This window comes from Cygnus olor, chromosome 1, assembly GCF_009769625.2.
Source record: "Cygnus olor isolate bCygOlo1 chromosome 1, bCygOlo1.pri.v2, whole genome shotgun sequence".
NCBI classification, from domain to species: Eukaryota; Metazoa; Chordata; class Aves; order Anseriformes; family Anatidae; genus Cygnus; species Cygnus olor.
Window position 1 is genome coordinate 11,518,512 of NC_049169.1, and position 19,825 is coordinate 11,538,336.

At 36.1% G+C, this 19,825-nt stretch overlaps 1 protein-coding gene across 20 annotated transcripts in view; it reads right to left on the reverse strand.

Moving 5' to 3' along the window:
• Positions 1–19,825, reverse strand: part of CD36 (CD36 molecule) — a 39,939-nt gene that overhangs the window by 13,792 nt on the left and 6,322 nt on the right. For 7 of the 20 annotated variants that reach the window (XM_040548671.1, XM_040548634.1, XM_040548597.1 and 4 more), the window contains 3 exons: positions 11,846–12,110; positions 2,701–2,861; positions 328–472 (listed from right to left, as the gene is read on the reverse strand). In XM_040548671.1, coding sequence (XP_040404605.1) covers positions 328–472; positions 2,701–2,861; positions 11,846–11,965 — 426 coding nt within the window. In that variant the 5' untranslated portion in view covers positions 11,966–12,110. Of the gene's footprint in view, positions 1–327; positions 473–2,700; positions 2,862–11,845; positions 12,111–15,986; positions 16,156–19,825 lie in introns of all 20 variants that reach the window. The other 13 variants (XM_040548660.1, XM_040548550.1, XM_040548540.1 and 10 more) reach the window with 3 other exon arrangements.

Below are 19,825 nucleotides of genomic sequence, written 5' to 3' on the forward strand. Positions count from 1 at the left end.
AAAGAGTACGGAAAACCTACATTATACTGGTCATGCTGTACCTCAGGTAGAATAGGAATCCATCCACAACCTTTTGATTCATTCCCACACTAAAATTGACTAGAAGGATGCTTTTGATACATCCCATCCAAGCTGATGACTTTGCTTCCATTGACAAGAACAAGTCAATTTTCGTTTACAGTTAAGATTACCCTGGGAGTATAAGGAAACCTCAGTGTAAATGCAATATGTCTTCGGAATCTGTGTTATTAATGCTTACTTCTCCCCTTGTTTTTTGAATATCTCAACATTCAAATGTGCATATTATGGTTTGTTTTCTTGACTTACAACAACAGCGAGGTTCAGGCATGTGACGGTATCATTTTCTGTCCCAACAGACATATCAGGTTCAAAACGAGCAGCATTAGGCAACATGTAGGATATTGTGCCATCAGAGTTTTCTGTGATATTTTCTTTGGCTAAATATCGCACCCTTGAAATACAAAATAATAAAACACAGAATATTTTAAGATCTGATTTTCAAGTCAACACATAACCACATCTGACTGAAACTTTTTCAGATGTCAATGGACACTTTTGAAGATGAATATTTTACATTTTAAAATCACTGAAATGGTTCTAAACTTTTCATTTGAATATTTGTAAAAAATCTATTTTATGTAAAATATTTTTCTTTTCCAAACATTTTCTTAATGCCTAATGCTTTTTTTTTTTTTGCTTGATACTAAAATACAAAGATTTATTTTTCTTTTTTATTTTTAATTGCAATAACGGACCTTTTATCTTTTTGTATTCTGTTCTGAATGTTTCATCACATTTTTTTCTAAGCTTTTTCATAATTGCGTGTTCTTAGAAGGGAATGACTCAGGAATGGTTTATAAATGCCCTTAAGATTTGATGTGATAGGCCTGTGTTCTAATAAAAGAGATTAGAGGTTAAATCCATACTGGGAGCTACTTTATTAATATTTCACATCAATATGGTGATTTGTAAGCAGTCTTTCAGCACCACCGAGAAACACAAAAGCCCTTCTCCATCGTGCCTGTAAGTGCCTATATTTCTGTTAGGGGATCACTGAGGAACAAATCTCTGAGCTGCTACAGTTCTGGCTTTGGCTCAACTCTTTATGTACCCATCCTCTTGCTGACCCCACTGCGGAGGTGGCATCCAGCAAGCGTTGTATTACTTAGTTTATGCTGTAGGTCTAAAAAGTTTATCCCAGTTCTGTTCCAGAAGGGATCATCGTGCTCCATCAGATCATCCAGCCTGGGCATGGGAGGACCAGAAATTTCAGAGCACTTTTCTCCATGGTACAGATGTAACCAGTGCAGGGTGGGACCTACCCCACAAGCAGCTGGATCTTGGCTTCTCAAGAGTGGTCTGTGTGCATGCCATTTTAGTTAATGGACTAATGTGTAGAGCACCTATCTAGAAGTTGGGAGATTTGTTTTCTAAGTAACATTACTTCTAACTGGAAACAAAAGACTTAAACAAAGTTTCCCACTTCCCAACAGAATCTTGGGGATAACTGCAGTTTCAAGGACAGTTGTTCTACTCTGTAGTAAGCAATGAAACATTCAAAGGGAAACTGAGAAAGAGACTCAGCATTGCAGTGATTAAAGTAGACCCAATATCTCTGATCAAGGGATGTAAGGTATCTTTTGCTTATTAGATGAGCATGAATGCAGCAGTGAGAAGAGCCTGTTTGTTGTTGTTGTTGTTTGTTTGTTTGTTTGTTTGTTTTTTTCCCCAAGAAATGAAGCCATCATTTCTTGAACAGTCTTATCTAGGCTATCAGCAGAGATTTATCCCTGAGAGTATATGCACCACCATGACCAGAGTGAAAAATGCCTGTTTAGTGGGAGTTCACCTTCTGCAATATTTCTCAGCTGCTGAGTTTCCCGACTCCTGCATAACCATCTCCTGTGTCTTCCCAGGTACTATATGAACCAAGATATTCCAATGATAAATTAATAACCTTTTAGGCATTAAGGCACCTGGGGTTTAGATACAACAATACAAAACTACCTGGCAAATATCATATACATGTCAATGACATTAAGAAAGAAATGTCTTATCATTTTAGGAAAACAATTTCATAACAAGAGTGCCAGTAACAGCTAGGTACTTTCCTGGACAGGGATTGACTGTTGCATCTAGGCCTTAGATAATACATTAAAAAAAAAGTTTTTCAGAGGGAAATCTGAGAAGGAAAAAACTATAGATTAAAAACAAACAAATAAAGCAAAACAAAATAAATAAAGGAGCAATAAAACAAACATATTAAAATAAATGAGTGTTATACTTACATGGGCAATGTAAGATGGGACAATCTCATGTTTTGGGGGCATCTGGCATAATTTTTTCTAAGTAAAAGGCTGGTAAACACTGAACAGCAACAAATGCAACATGCCTGTGTGTTTTTATGGTAAACATCTTACTAATGAGCAATAGTTTATCACAAGAACAAATAGATTCACATCTGATTACCTGTTTTAGTATTCCAAAGTGAAACCCTGTAAGAAATGTTTGTGATTGCAGTGCATAGCTGCAAATATTTAGGCATTTTTGACAACTCTGACTACAATGGGATTCTGGGCTTTCCAAAACCAATTTAAACAATTTTAACTCAGCAGAACTTTTTCTGGCTTTGACAAAAATTCTGATATGACATGTCACATATTCAGGAACTATGGTTACCTGTATGTGTAAGGTCCTCTTTGTTCAAGTTTTGGACGTGATCCATTTTCTAACACCTCTGTTGGATTTTGCACATGAAAGATCCAAAACTGTCTGTAAACTGAGCTTCCTGGCACAAGCCAATTATCAAAAGCAATGGTACCATTTGCAATAACAGCTTCCTAAAAAAAAAAAAAAAAAAAAAAAAAAAAAAAAAAAAAAAAAGGCAAAATTAACAACAAAAGATGACTTTTATGAGGTATACAGCACATAATTTTGGCCAACATTTGAAGGCAGCCTGACATTCCTGTGCAGCAACGGCAAAAGTGAGTCCCCTTAAAACAAGTGATCACAAAGCTGATATAATTACTATCATAGCCAGTAGAAAAGCTTTCCTATTGCTGTGGTTGGTCATCACTGTAATTCCCATTCTCTAAACTTACGGATTACTTCTAAGAATAAAAATTGTTAATGACTGAATCATACCCAGCAGTTTTTAGAATCCATAAACTAATTTTCATACATTTTCATGCATTTTCTAGTATCCCAGGGGAGGAAATGGGAGCTATCTCTGATCTTTACTTATGCACTAAGTCATTTCACCACCAGAGAAAGTGAATAGTGCTCTTGCAGGACTGTTTTTTTGTCAGAAAATTCTTGTGACCCAGACTAAGACTTTCTATGAAATCTCTCTGTTTTTAATAACATTTATTTAGGAAGGTTTCCCAGGTCAGAGAATGAGTAAAAAATAGGGAGAAGGAGCAGACAGGACATTGAGAATCGTTATAGACTAACCAACAGCTTTATGTGTGTGGCACTCAGATGTACTATGATAAATGTCTACCTTGGGACTTCACAGTGAAAAGGATAGTCTGAAGGTACATATCCTATATTGTCAGGGGAACGTGTGTTTTGTTTGGTCTTCATCCGACCTGTTTCTATACAATTTTCACAAATCCTTGGGAAAATAGATTTTCTTTTTCCCCTGGTGGTAAAAATTTAGAAAAGGTTTTTTAATAAGAAGAAAAGTCTAGGCTGCCTAGGTCCAACATATACCATGCTTTTTAGCAGAGTTGTGCAGTATTATAGTTAATTTCCATAGCTCACAGAGATGCAGAAAACAATAGATTGGAATCTTCCAGACAGTTATGTAGCAAGAAAAGGCATTTTAAATTGCAAGATTTGCTAGATTTTCTTTCTAACTTAATTTTCTGCCTCTCGAGTTTGTTTAGCAAGCACCATCCAAGAAAGGATAATACCAATTAAGAACTACTGTCATGAAAAATGAATAAAATGTGTTAGAGAACTCCTAGCACAGACAGGATGAAAGCCTATTTGTAAGGTAGAGCAGCAAATGCTGTTGGTGGTGTAAAGAGCTGAGCTTGCTGTCTGAATATCTGCTATAATTTGTGTGCATTTGTGTGAGAGGGGAAGGAAATTTTCCACAGCAAATGTTTTATCAGCTTGAGGGCTTGCACTCAGACCTGACAGATAAAATTCTCTTGAGTCTTGTTTTGCATACCTTCAGAGGCCAAGGACTGTCCCAGCTGTGATCCTAAGTAGAGCAGGCCATTTCCTTTGTGAAGAGAGATTCCATGAATTGGAAATCGCCTTTTGTGTTTTCATAGAGAATTACTCATAGGACCTGGGAGAAGCAGGCTGATATAAAGAATGGGGGTTGGTGAATGTGATACCCATCTAAAAAAAAGGCAGGGAGGAGGATCTGGAGAATTACAGGCCTGTCAGACTGACCTCCATGTCAGGGAAGGTCATGGAGCAGGTCCTCTTAACTGCCATCACACAGCACGTACGGCACAACCAGGTGAGTAAGGGTTTATGAAAGACAGGGCCTGCCTGACTAACCTGATCTTCTTCTATGACAAGGTCACCTGCTTAGTGGATGAGAAAAAGGCTGCGGATGTTGTTTACTTGGACTTTAGCAAAACATTTCTCCTAGCAAGCATTTCTCTTTTAGCAAAGCATTTTCTCCTAGAAAAACTGGCTGCTAATGGCTTGGATGGATGTACTGTTCACTGGGTAAAAAAATAAAAAAAAATAAAAAAATAAAAAATGGCTGGATGGCTGGGCCCAAAGAATCGCTGTGAATGGAGTTAAATCTGTTTGATGGCTGGTCACAAATGATGTCCCTCAGAGCTCAGTACTGGGGCCAGTTTTGTTTAACACCTTAACAATGATCTGGATGAAGAGATCCCCAGTAAATTTGCTGATGACACCAAGCCAGGCAGGAGTGTTGATCTGCTTGAGAGTAGGAGGGCTATCTAGAGGAATCTGGATAGGCTGGATCAATGGGTGGAGGCCAATCACATAACCTTCAACAAGGCTAAATGCTGGGTGCTGCACTTAGGTCATAACAACCCCATGCAGTAGTGTATGCTTGTGGAAGACTGGCTGGAAAGCTGCTCGGCAGAAAAGGACTTGGCGGTGCTGGCTGACAGCCAGCTGAACATAAGCCAGCAGTGTGCCCAGGTAGCCAAGAAAACCAACGGCATCCTGGTTTGTATAACAAATAGTGTGGCCAGCTGGACTAGGGAAGTGGTTGTTCCTGTATTCAGCACCTGTAAGACTGCACCTTGAGTACAGTGTTCAGTTTTGGGCCCCTCACTACAAGAAGGATACTGAGTTGCTCAAGCATGTGCAGAGAAGAGCAATGAAGCTGGTGAAAAGACCAGAAAACAGGACACGAGGCATGGCTGAGGGAACTGGGGCTGTTTAGTCTGGAGAAAAGGATGCTGAAGGGACCTTATCACACCCTACCACTACCTGAAAGAAGGGTGTTTGTCTCTTTTCTCAGGTGACAAGTGATAGGATGTGAGGCAATGGCCTCAAGTTGCACCAAGGGAGATTTAGATTGGATAGCAAAAAGAATTTCTTCATGGAAATCATGCTCAGGCATTGTAATGGGCTGCCCAGGGAAATGGTGGAGTTACAATCCTTAGAGGTATTTAAGAGACACAGAAAAATGCAGGGAAATCTAAGAGCATGCAGGACTTTATACCATCTTTTTAGTACAACCAGGAATACCCTCCTTTATCAACTGAGACTGTAGGCTAATTGATGATCATTTTCATGTCCTGTTCCTTACTGCACCTTACTGTACTGTACTATGTACTTTCTTATCAATCAAGAACAAATTTGCTGTTCACCTACAAAGGTGGGGTGACTCTCCCTTACTTTTTATGCAAGAACGATTACTATGTCCCTATTATATGCTTGGGAAATGCCAATGGGAAAGTAGGACCTTGGGCATTGTATGAAGAGTCCCCAGGGACTGAAGTACTGGGGCAGACAGGTAACAGTGAGTTACCATGTAGATTTGCAGTCCACCATCTACTCTGTGCTTATGCCTCCCTGGGGGTGAGCTTTGAGGGGACAGCCAGTCTGATCTGACAGTTCTGCAGCTTTGCAGACAAAGGGGAAAGACAGCTACCTCTGTCCTCTGACCTGACCCAACCTGTTTTCCCTTCCTTTGTGCTGTCTCTCATTCCTCAGGAAGCTGTTTCTGCTTTCTGGACTGAAGAAGATTTTTTTTTTTTCCCGTGTTACCTTTCTGCCAGTGCTGTGGGTAGGGGGAAGGATCAGACGAGAACTAGAGTTAAAATAAGGGAAGCAGAAGGACAAAAGAGGGAGGGGGAGGAAGAGAGTAAGACCATTATTTTTGTTGGCAGTCAGCCATTATTGTTACTAACATTTCTCAACAAAGGAGGTGGCATGTATTTCACTGCCATATACTTCAAGAGTTCAAATAGTGAGTTTAAGTGGAGGAAAATTTAGAGCTCTCTCCTTAATCAGGTCTTCATTTAATAAAACTAATGTCCTCACACTTACAAGCCCTGGGGCTTTGTCTGTCTGATCACTAGTGAGGCCATCTAAATACTACTCTGCTCTGTGGCTGGTCACTGTAGTAACACTGACACATTTTGTCCACTATGATTTTACGAAAGGTAGGGTAATTTGGGAAACTAATTATTTGCAAGTGATAATGTGAAACACTTTTCACCTCCCTAGTAATAGAAGCATGGAATGGTTTGGAAGGGACCTTAAATATCATCTAGTTTCACCCCCACCCCCACTGAATTAACTGAGTTAGTTAAGGAATAGACACATATTACTTTGTAAGTGATAATGATTCTCTTATGTATTAGCCTTGCTATTCAAGCTTCGTTGAATCAAAACTTTTAGTCCTTTTAGATTTCTTGGTCATAACAAGTTATGGAAGCCAATCAAGCTTATCACTGATAATGCTGGAATATATATGATCAGATCACTAATGTTCTGCTTGGAGCCAGCAGTTGCGGTTGCTTTAGGTTCATTAGTTTAGATAAAGAAAGTGCATATGGCTTTCACAAAAACAATTTTAAATTAGAAGTGTTTCCTATGCCTCCAGCAGCTGAGAGGAAATAATCTGGCTAATCATAGAAAACAGATATCTAGAGAGATAGATGGCTAAATGTAATAATAGCTAAAATTTATAGCTATATTTATAAAAATAACAGAGACTAACCCTGAGGACTCTACTGAAATAGTGCAGCACTTAGGTATTGTGGCAAAATATTCTCTATTATCAACTCATAGGGAATTTAATATATTAAGTGTCTTCTCTTAATCTCCTGAGTTCACACTCTCAGGCAGGCAACAAAAGTTCTCACAGAAGTGGCAATAAAGATTTTTCTGGTAATTGAATCAACTAGCGATGGCTGTGAATGGTTAGACCTGGAAAAAATAAACTGAATTTTGTCTAAGTTAATAATATTGTGCTTAGGGAGAGAAAGTCAAATAGCAGTAATTGACCATGTAAAAAATATCTCCTTTCAACAATATTGGATGTAAACTTTCTGATCTGTTGTTTTGAATTGATTCCTCTTTTTGATTATTATTATTATTTTTTTTAATATTAAATTATAAGACATGACAATGTGCAACAGAAGTGTGTAAACTCAGGTTAAAATGTACATTTTGATGGCCTCAAACAAAATATTTTTTTTGTAACGAGCTCTGAAAAGTTCATGCTTCACTCCTAACTGTAACAAGGTCAGTTTTCCAAACCTCTAGGACCTTCATGGAATGGAGGTCATCTATCCTACTCTGTGGATAGATACAGTGTTTGGGAAAACTACAGTTTTTGTCCTTTGGTACTGAAATCAAAGCAACTTTTAAGGGGGATATCTCCTTTCCCAGTATAGTACCAGAGCTGAAATATTTTAACAGTAATCTTGTTCAATGGATCCCAGCCAAGATGCTGCTGCTGCTGGTGTCATTTTAGTGCGCTCCTCAAGTGACAGATTTTTAAAGGGCCTCTTAAAATATTCAAAAATGGAGTGAGAAAGAGAGAATATTGAAACAGCTTATCCAAAAAATTATTTGAGATGTGAGTAAGAGCAGTCAAGTTGGAAAATACAACAATCTGTTTTGTGTCGAACTACAGATGTATGTTAATAAACTGGAACACGTGACAAGGTGACATTTTGGTATTATATGTTATATGGACATATATGGTATTATATGTTATATGGGGTTGTTTAGCCTGGAGAAAAGGAGGCTCAGGGGAGACCTCATCGCTCTCTATAGGTACCTTAAAGGAGGCTGTAGAGAGGTGGGGGTTGGTCTATTCTCCCACGTGCCTGGTGACAGGACGAGGGGGAATGGGCTAAAGTTGCGCCAGGGGAGGTTTAGATTGGATATTAGGAAGAACTTCTTTACTGAAAGGGTTGTTAGGCATTGGAATGGACTGCCCAGGGAAGTGGTTGAGTCGCCATCCCTGGAGGTCTTTAAAAGACATTTAGATGTAGTCCTTAGTGATATGGTTTAGTGGAGGTCTTGTTAGTGTTAGGACAGAGGTTGGACTAGATGATCTTGGAGGTCTCTTCCAACCTAGACGATTCTGTGATTCTGTGATTCTGTGACTTCATTTTAGAGAAAGGTGGAGAGCAGCACCTATCTGCTAGGAGATAACAGCCTACACTCTGAGACTGTCTGACGAATATCTAAGGGCAACTGAGATTGCATATACATTTGCAGATGCTTTCTCTGTGCTGCAACAACAGTATGAAGTCTTCCAGGAAAGTATGACCTGCAGTGTTTACTCAGGCTAATCCTTCAATGACGGCAATAAAGATGAAATGGGGCTTATAGGGTTTGGCCACCTGTAGCAATGTATGCTTGAGGGAAATGTGCTCAGGCTTCCACTGCTAGCAGAACAAGAATGGCAAGAACTATTGATTGTATTGATGATACTACAGCTGTTCTTTATTGTGAAATGCCATGAAGTTCAACCAGACTTGCTTAAGAGAAAATTGATTATTACGTGATTTGACTAAATGACTATAACAAGTTAATTTATGACAGTTTGACTTGTTATAGAATGAAGTGTCCTAAATATATTCAGTCAGGAGAAAAAAAAAAATCAGTATTTTTATCTCTAATCTAGCAATAATATTTTTGTAGCAAAATTCATTGTAGCTAGGAATGTAAATTTGGTTTTGCTGTACTGCTGTCAGCTTCTGTAAAGAACTGGGATTTACCCTGAAATAGAATAAGTAGAAGAACAACTGTGGGGTCTCTTTCAGGCTTTGGATTGTGCAGAATGTGAAGACATAATTTGGCTTATAAGGTAATGTCTCAAATAATTGTTCCTTTTTATTAAAAATCTGGTATTTTGACACTTGTTTTCATCCTAGTGGATGAAAACCCAAGTTCAGGCTTTGCCTTGTATCAGATAAAATGGAAATATGAATGATACAGGTCTTATCTGAAAGAAAGTCTTGCTCATTATTATTTTTTGTTTTATTTCTTGTTTTTCTTTCTATCCTACAGTCTCTGTTCTTGAAAAATTCTAGATAAAACTGTCACTGAAATGGATCTGTTTCAATGAAACATTTCCTTAAAAAATGACAATTTCAAAAGTGAAATATTTCAGGAAAAAAATGCATTTTTAGTATTCACTGCTCAGCAGACTTTTTTCCTTTGCTGTCAGCTATATATTTCTATCAAGTATAACTGCAATGAATAGCAAATATTTGTTTTTCTTGCTAGCCCTTTCATCAACAAAAATAAATCAGAATTAGGTAGATTCAAGACCCTCTTGTGTATCTACTGATCACATATTTCAGCTGGTTTACTTTGACATATCTGTTAAGAAAATGAATTGTCTTACAGTCTTATGGTCTCACTGAATAATCATCATGATAAATAGAAAATAAATAATCCAGTTTGATTTGTGGTTAGAAAAAAAATACATTCTTTTACTTAAATAAATAAAACCTATACAAATTTACTCTTGTATTACTCATATGAATACTGGTACAAATTCTCCTTTTTATATACTTCAAACAAGCTGCCTTGAAATATAAACATCTGAAACATGATCACAATGCACAAAATTATAAAGAGTCTAAAACTTTACCACTAGGAACTCATGCAGGTATAATTTAATGTGTAGACATTTGCAAAGCATGATGTATAACTGGTTCATTATTATAAGTAAACAGACGAATACATAACATTGCTAGTGTGTATAATTTGCTTTGAAAACGCTGAATGGCATTAGAAAATGTTCTGGATTAACTCGAAGTAAATTTTAAATGTAAACAAATACACATTTTAAAAATACATGTTTTCTAAAAAACCTGTCATTTCCTCAATATGCCAATCAATTAAAATTATTTGTGGATATAGACTTTTTTTTTTTTTCAAAATATTGGAAGGAGAGTGATACGTTAGCTAGTGAGATATTCCCATGTTTCTTTTCATAATTTTTATTTTCTATTAATATGAAAATATCATGAAAAAATACAATCAATACTAAGAATTGAATAACTCTTCTGCTTTGTCAAAATTAAAATGTTATGCAGAATATTAATTAAAATGCAGAAGCCTTTTTTTTTTTTTTTTTTTTTTAACAAATTGATGCTAGAATCTAGAGTCTAGGCAAGGCTTCAAGAGACAGTTTAACATTGTTTAGGTCTCCACTTCCTTGTTTAAATTATATAGATTATGAATTAAGGGCAGTCGTCAAAAAGGGCCTTTTAATAACTATCTCCAATATTTCCAAGGTGTTCAGCTACACAGAAGATCATTAGGAAGACTAGCAATCAGCCAAAGCCTGATTTCTACATTTTTAACTGTTGGATGGTTGGATAGACCGGTTTTAATTGGTTCCATGATTCCATGACAAGAACCATTGTAATGACCCCAAGGAGACTCTGTGTCTCCTATGGTGGATACCCCATGGCTTCCATGGTATTTCCATTACTCCATGGTTATACGCTCCTTTTTGCTGAAGATTTAGCAAGTTAACTTCTCATTTTTAATTAAAGACAAAATGAGATTATAAAGAGAGAGAGAGACAGAGAGGGAAGGAGAAAGGGGGGGAGAGAGAGAGAGGAAGAGGGAGGGTAGAGGGGGGGATAGAGAGAGAGAGAGAGGGAGGGAGGGAGAGGGTGGGAGAGGAAGAGGGGAGAGGGGTAGAGGGAGGGGAGAGAGGGAGATGGAGAGAGAGGGAGGGAGGAATATGTTTCTGCCATGTCTACAACACTGCTTCAATTACTCTTCACACTCCTTGAACCAAGGAGATGTGTATGATGAGATCATGTAGTGTCATGAACCATGATGTGTTTGAATTATATAGTCACACATCATGATCTGAATGCACATAAATCTAAAACTAGATTCTGCATCATAAGTTTGTTTAACTTATGTGCAGTAGGGAATGCATAAGTGCATTGAGTGAGTTCCAAAATAAGGGAAAAAAATGCAGAAAAATAGGTGGATCTTCATGGGGGGAAAATGAAAAAATAAAAAATAAAACAATAGCAATCATAATTGCAATAAAATAAAAAAAAGTATTACTTCTAAACTACATTAATAAAAACCCATCTTGAAAAAAATATTTTAGATTCTCATGTAAATCATGAAAGAGAGCAAGTAAGTAAACACAGTAATGTAATTAATATAGTTTTAAGAGTTCTGCAGCAACTAGTCCTAGGAAATTTTGGATTGTTTACATTACAAAGACTGGGTTTTTAAATAATAGTAATAATAATAATAATAGAAGAAAAAAAAAAAAGAAAAAAAGCAGAAACAGAACACAAGATTCAGAAATACTGACTATCCACAAACCGTCTGGATTGAAAGAAGAAATAGTTCGTACCTTTTCTATTGCTTTGCCTATAAGGTTATCTCCAACTGGTATCAGAACTCCTCCAAAGATGGCCAGCACAGCACCGATGACAGCCCCAGTGAGGAGCCCACAGTTTCGGTTACAGCCCATTCCTCTCCTTCTTCAGGGTGCAGACAGGCAATGTAAAAATATCCTTGCTGCAAGCCTTGATGTTTGGTTTTTTTGTTTGTTTGTTTGTTTGTTTTTTCTCACTTCTTGGTCCCAACAAACTCACTGATCTTCCTGAGTGAAGCTGCTAATATAAGGAGAGAGTGAACAAAAATCACATTCCAAAGGTCAAAAATACAAAGTGCATTAGGTGAAGCAGGTAGGGAGATAACAGGTCAAAAACAGACAGTGGCAAACAGTGCCAAAAAAAAAAAAAAAAAGTGATATACATACTTGGCAAGATAGTCACTTGTTACATATTGTAATCTCTTTTTTCCTGAATTCTCTAAAATACCATTAAGTGTGTTGTTTTGTTGGTGGTGGTTTTGTTTGTTTGTTTGTTTGTTTCCCCCTCTGTTTTATTAGAAAAAAAACTGTCACAATATTACTCAGCTGATACTCTTCTTCAGGCAAATACATTTTCAGAAATCTCTTTGTGCCAAAGCACGAGGTTATAGCCTTCATCTTTCGTCACACTCTGCAGTGCCCATGGCTCCCACTTCAGGCAAAATCAGGAGTTTACACTGCTAGTGGGAGCTACCCAGACTGTGAATGCATTCTACCTTGGCAGTAATGCCAATCTCTAGTGAGAGACACCTATGAAAAATTTGTCTTTCTTGACCTCTGTCAGTCAATATTCTAGTACTGAAAGGATAAATGTTGTTTCAGCAACTTCATGGCTAAAGCATGACTGGATTTTCCATGTAGAAGTTGAATTCTTACTCTCAGTTGTACACCCCATCACCAAGTTTCATTAATCCCAGTTGCCTACAGAAAGGCAGACTTTTTAAAACATTGTCTACATTTTGATCTTTGGAGGCTGTAATACCCTATATGTCATTGAGTATCGGGAAAAACAAGTTTGCAATTATTCTTTGGGAAACAACAGTTGCTGGTAACATGTGGTAAAGTATTTTGACATCTGGTCCCTACTGAAAGACAGTATAAAGAAAATCAAAATGACACCAGTGTTGAGAGATAGTAAAACATAAGCTCCCAGTGGTATTTTGTCCTATTTGTTACTGCTTATGAATAACTGAGACAAAGAGCTTCATAATTTGCAATTTATGCTTGCTTGGGAATTAATCACAGCCACAGATTTTTTTTTGTTTATTTGCCTTAGACCTCCAGATAACAGTAACTCAGCTCTTTTCTATTTTAGGTGTCATTACCCATAGTCCTTTTTATTCTTAACAATTTCTCTTTGTCAAATTATTGTGCTCATCTCTAAATCACTTTTAAAGCAGGTGTTATTTGCAGGGTTAATTACACATTCAAGGCCAAACAGAGAGCAAAGGAAAACAGAAGGATGTAGTGAAAGAACAACTCAACCTGAATTCCTAGCTTACTCATGAGGATTAAAAGGCTAAAAAACTTCCTGGATTTCTTAATAGTAAAGTAAGTGTAGGAACAGCCATGTTTTATTTTTGTGAATCCCATATTCAGTTATAAGGTCAATTTTTATGGGGGAAAAAGAAGACACCATGCATGTGGTCAGCAGGCTGTGTCCCCTTGTGACTGTTGTCACAACAATCATATCGTGTCTGCACCTGTGCCCAGCCTGTTCCCTTCATCTGCTCCAGACACCTACCTGTTGCCTGCTCTTGGGGTAGCAGTTCATGGGTCCCTTGACATTAACAATGACTATTTCTGTAGGTTTGAGCTTGGCTGGCATTTCAATCAGTTCTATTTGGAAACTTGTGGGTAGGATGACTGAGAGACTACTTCTTGCAATCACAGGACAATACATTGGCTATAAAAGTCATCCAGTCCATCCACCTGCTACCAGGTGATTCCTTGTGGTTCCCACATCAAAACTTTACACACTGACCAGCACTTACAAAGGACAAGGAAAGAAAACATTTAGCTAAAGTGTTTACATTTCACTAAGGACTGAGAAGAATGTTTATATAAGTGTAAACTTTTTTTTTTTTTTTTTTTTTCCTGCAGGAGGAGATGCACCTTATTTGAACTACAGGTTTGGGTGGTTGCAAGGGGGTAACATTAAGATTTTTTTAATTTTTTATTTTTTAGAAAAAAGGCCCTTTTCCCAAATTTTTGTGCAACCTGTTGCACTTTTCAGAAATATAGCTGAAAAATTACTTGAGTGATTTATAAAAATAGAAAAATAGCAAGTTATTAACATCTCTATAATGTACTGGATGGATGGATGATGTGGTTAATGGCAAAATTCTAAACATGCTCAAGTTAGAATTTCAAGTTAGATCTTAAAAATTTTAAGTGACTTTCACTAGGACCAACTCTCATATGCAGATATGTTCATATCATTGTCTTTAGTTTGGCAAAATCTGACTGTTCTACATAAGCAGAAATTCTTAATTAAAGGAAATTCTGAAAAATACATATTTCAGGTTGAATTTTTATCCTTTTTTTTTTTTTAATGAGAAATTGTGGAAATACACATTTTAAAATTAAAAATGGAAGTTATTTATTACATAATTGTTTAAAGACGGCTTTTAGACATTGTCATGCTTTTTTTTTTTTTTTTTGGCTTATGTAATGAAACTTTTCAAACTCAATAGAAATACACATTCCACTGGAATAGGTTTCCATCTAAGCTTGTATAAGCGGTTCCAGTGGATTTTTATATTAGACTGACTAGGTATCCTTCATGATTACTTCATGATAAACAGCTAGAAAGTAACTGGCTGCTAGTAACTTGTGTCTATTCCAAGCTTTTGTAAAATGTAAGAGATTCACCCTTCTCCCACCAAACACAATGCAATAACAGTCTAGACATATCTGAATTTATGCAATTCAAATTATCAATTACACAATTTCAAAGAAGAGAACTCACAACATTACACAGTTTCACACAGATGTTATTAAGCTACTCTTATATATCATAACTTAAAATAAAAAATAAATACCAAAGTAGTAATTTCCAGTAAGAATATAGTTGTATCTGGCAATTCATATTCAAGTGAAAAAGTTTTACCTTACACAGAAGAACCATAAAAATTAGATATTGTCTATGGACTATATCATTTAAACTTAGACATGACAATAGGATTAACGAGAATGTTTAACTCATTCTAGACCATTGGGTACATATATTTAATATTGTTTTAAATATACTTAATAGAATATTAGCAATGGAAATGGTCCATTCAAACATCTGAAAAGACAATTTATAAGCAACAGAAGGAAAAAATGCAAAGTTCTCTTAAACTTTTTCTTCCCTACTTTACTTATAGTTTTTTTTTTTTACATATCAATTTAAAGCAAGTCCTTACAAAACTGAAAAATATTATCTGCATTTTCTTAATGACTTCTCCAGCTCCAACAGTCATTTTTAAACACTGTTTGACATGCACCTCTTTAATTGTGACATAGAACCAGATTTGCTGCCCCAAATGAGAGAAACTAAATGAGGAAGAAGCAATGTGCATAATGAACATGAAAATGGATTTTGAAAATTCTGATGAGAATTTCAGCCCCAAAACAGTGGGGGGATTTAACATAATTACAGTTCTTCTGTCCAAGGTCAGAGAGTGGGACTAAAAAACATGAAGTTATTAAAAGAAAAATTTGCAAGGAAGAGGTTATTTCTGTTTTTTCCTTTAATGTTTTATGCATTTTACAATTACAGTTTTGAATTTTTATCTGCAAAAGTAAATATTACAAATATCACTTTTAAAAGATTCCAAAATATTCCTAAATATTCACCTGACTCCAGGAACTGTAATTTCAAGAATATTAAATATCAAAAAACAGAATGAAATTGGGAAATTCAGCCACACTGATCATAGAGGACCATTGCTAACATTGCAGAGTTTCAGTAATATATGTACAGTTTAACTCAGTGTTTCCAAATCCTATCATTTAATTTTACATTACAAATAAATACTTTCAAGATTTTTCCAACAAGTGAATTCAAAAGTCTTTTTTTCTGAGGAACTTCCCCCCCACACACTTTTAAATGTTGTATTATATGACTCACCTTGAATAAGAGCAACTGATTTTTCAGCTGAATGTACAAGTACTTAACACACGACTTGCATTAAGTTAAGAGAAAACAAGCAGCTCAATCTCCCCACCAAGGACAAATCCTCTAAACGCCAAGGGAGCATTTATATATTCCAAGAGATGTCAGTTCCCTGTTTATTTTCCTGCCAGAAGAAAAAGTTAAGTTGTATTGGTGCTTGAGGGGGGCTGTCTATTTTTGCAGTCTGACTAAATGCCACTACCTACATCTCATGGTAATATACTTAGCAGCTGCAATCTTTGTCAAATTTTGATCCAAGTGAGTCAAAGGTCAAGGAGACAAAAGGGTAACTTACTTATTTGGTTCGTGGTCACTTCTCTAATATCCATTTGCTTTAAAAGTGCTTCTATTAGCATGTTATCACTAACCAGTTCCTCACAGCTTCTTTAAGATACAGAACATTTTCAAATACCCTTTGCTATACAGCATGCCTTGCTGTATAAAGGCTTATTATTGCAATCATTCTGTTTCAAAATACAGTATAAACACCTTTGCAGTTTAATCATCAAGATAGTGTATTTTCAAGTAAAATAAATACATACATAAATCAGGAAATGTCAGAATATTTTCAAAGGGATTTTTTTTTTTTCCCACAATTTGGATTACAACATTTTGCCATGAAGTGCTAACTCTTCCTCTTATATTGCAAGGTCAATGAAGTTAATACCACACGCTTCTTTTTCTTAGTGTATCTAAAAATCAGTTTTACATTGATATCTACTACCATATTTAGTGTCTACTAAAAATTAAAAATGATCAGTTGGGCAGTTTGCCCAAATCAGATTTTTTTTTTTCACATTTTCTTCCCAGGTAAATTACATGAATGGCTTGCTCTGAAAGGTTCTTTTGTCAGCAGCAAGAGGAAGTGATTTACATGCAGCTTTCTTAATTACAAGAGAGAAAATATTCTTATAAAATAGATTCTTAGGTCCAGACTTTTAGGGTATAGCACTGTAGTTTGTGATCCACATGTTCAGTATTTTTTACATATTTTGACTGATTGTTTATTGTTTTTGATATTGCCTTATTTGAAACTTAAGCTGTTGTGGAAGAAGCTCCCCTCTTTTAATCTACTTCTGTTAAGTATAAAAGGGATGAAGATTAGTGAATTTGAGTTTTTCTCCTAGTAGTGAAGGCAAGAATGAAAGTGACTTTAGTCCTTTGAAAGAAACCTGTAGGACAGTCTTTGAAGAAGGTTCATGGCCTGGGAAATTTGGTGAGCCTAGCTAATTCCAATTTCACACCCTAAAAAGTGCAGTAAAATTGTCTTCTGTTTCTAATTAGAGAGTGAGGTTTAACTGTGGATAGAAGCAGTCCTCCATCCTATGGTTCCCATGAACTAGTTTTCTGAATATTATTAATTATTTCCATTGGAGGTGTCTTCATATGATGCTGCCATGAGGATGCTCATTAGGAGTCTCCCAGCTTTCCTCTCTAGCTGCACTGCTTTCTTCATTACTGATTTGTCTCTTCTAAGAGAAGGCAATTCCAGTTGCTCACACCTGTCCGTAGAGATATTCCCTACCATGCGTATTTTCTTCATTTGCAGGTTATGGGGTTCAGTATGCACTATTAAGAAGGGAGAACATCTACTGCTCATTTTTTCTTGTTGTTGGTGTGTTTTTTGTTTTTTTTAAAACCTAGGATGTAAATTACAAGGCACTAAAACAAATGTAATGAGGCTCAGTTTGCAACATATATATGCTGAGTTTTACTAGCTAATTTTGTGACATAATATTCTGTACTCATCATGTAGAGGCAAAATCACTTTTGGCAAGCTGTGCTCTGTGGTGAAATGAGGACAGCCATGTTCAACTGCAGAAACAGCTAAAGGGATTTGAAGCTAAGGGAGAAGCTGTGCACTTTTAGATGTCAGTTATTTCTCTGTTTTATAAAACAGAAAAAAAAGGAAAAAGCATAAGTACTTAATGTACTTCTATCTTCTCTGGCTTTAGATCAGAATGCAGAGGTTATAGGGGAGAAAACAGACAGAGAGAAACAGAGAAATGACAGAAAAAGAAAAAAAAAAATGTGTATCACTGGAATCCCCAGTGATATGACAACAGACAAACTACCTACACAAAGAGAAATTGTCAAGAAAGAGAACTAACGTAAATGACAGTCACATGCATGATGAAGACAGAGAAAACCACAGGAAGCAGAACAAGTCAAATGTGTTTGTCAACCCCATATGAACTATATCCATATTTACTTCCAGAAATAAAGAGACTACAGATGAGAAAGTTCTGATGAGATGAATGTAATTCCTGGCTTTTCTAGGGATTTTATAGTAGGGCTTTTTGGAAATCACTCTCTTTGGGTTGTTTTCTAAATATAGAAAGAGTGAATGAGAATAAATATAGATGTCATGAAATCTAAACACTCAATGACCCCCTTTTTTCCCTTTTTTTTTCTTTTTTTTTTTTTTTTTTTAAGTTAAGAAAGAGTGTGCGTATTGGGGAATGACTTATCTTTATGTTTCTGAGGGATATCCACATAAATGTTTTCACATTCCTTTAGGAATTCTTTGATATATGATATGGCATGACTTCAGATTCTGCACTTCCACAATTACAGGGAAAAAAAATCGGGACTTTTCTTCATTTGTCTATAATAAACATGTAAAAATATAAAAACTAACCTTAACATGAAGTTAAGGTCCACAAAAAAATGTTGTATCTTACTCAGTAGTGAAAGATTTAAGCATTCACATGACCAAAAAAAAAAAAAAAAAGTCTCCTATCCCCAAATATGCTCTTTCTAATTCAACACACTTGTGCTCACTCATGTGCACTTAATTTGACTGAGTAAGACAATGAGGAAGATGAATCATCTGAAGAAGAAAATGTGCAATATGCCACCATCTGAATGGGAATTTTACCCTTGTAGATGTATGGAGATATTAGGAGATGTTCCTTTAAACAGAATGAAGTATTTTGTATTCATGAAAGATAATGAGGTTTCCTATGGAAATGAAAGCCTCCTGTGTATAACTTAATCACATAATACATAAGTAGCATGTGAGCTTTCCACCTGGACCAGCTTCAACAATTTACTTCACTCCTATTGCCTATGAGCCTCTTCTAGAGTGAACATCACCAATATTCAGGTACTGCCTAAAAAGGACTTGAATATATAACACCAACATAATAGAAAAAAATAATTATTTAGAACTTAATTTTCTTTTCCTAAATGATATGTTCACTGTCTTTGTCTCAGGTGCTCTCTCTGTGACTGGTATTTTGTATCATCTTACTTTCCAAAAGCCACAGCAGAGATCAGAGGTACGCAGCATAGAGACTTCATTTTAAAGGAAAGAAATATCAAAATATTTCAGATTTTCAGTTTGGCTTTTAGTGTCTTCTCTCTTTAGGACCTAAATGAAAAGAAAGACAGCTTCATAGTGATGATTCTTTTTGTTTGTTTGTTTAAAGTTATCTACAAATACTTGTTGCAATGACTTTATACAGGTGAAAAGGAGGCATCCAGCTTAAAAACGATGAATTGGTTTCCTGTCCTCCCTATGGAGAGGCATAGGAACTTCAGTGTACTTTTTCTGTCTACCTTAAATGCTTATCTTAGGCAAAGAGGCATCATATCCTTTGGACATACTGATATTTCTTCTTTAACTCCAGAGAACCTAAATGACTCACTTAGACACCTAAATTTTAGATGGTTAATGTTGGAATGATTCCACTTAAACTCCCCAGAAAGGTTTTCAGTTCCTCCCCTCATCAGTGTGCTATACCAGCTATACAAGGTTCTAGTTGAATGCAAACAAATTGAAAAACAAG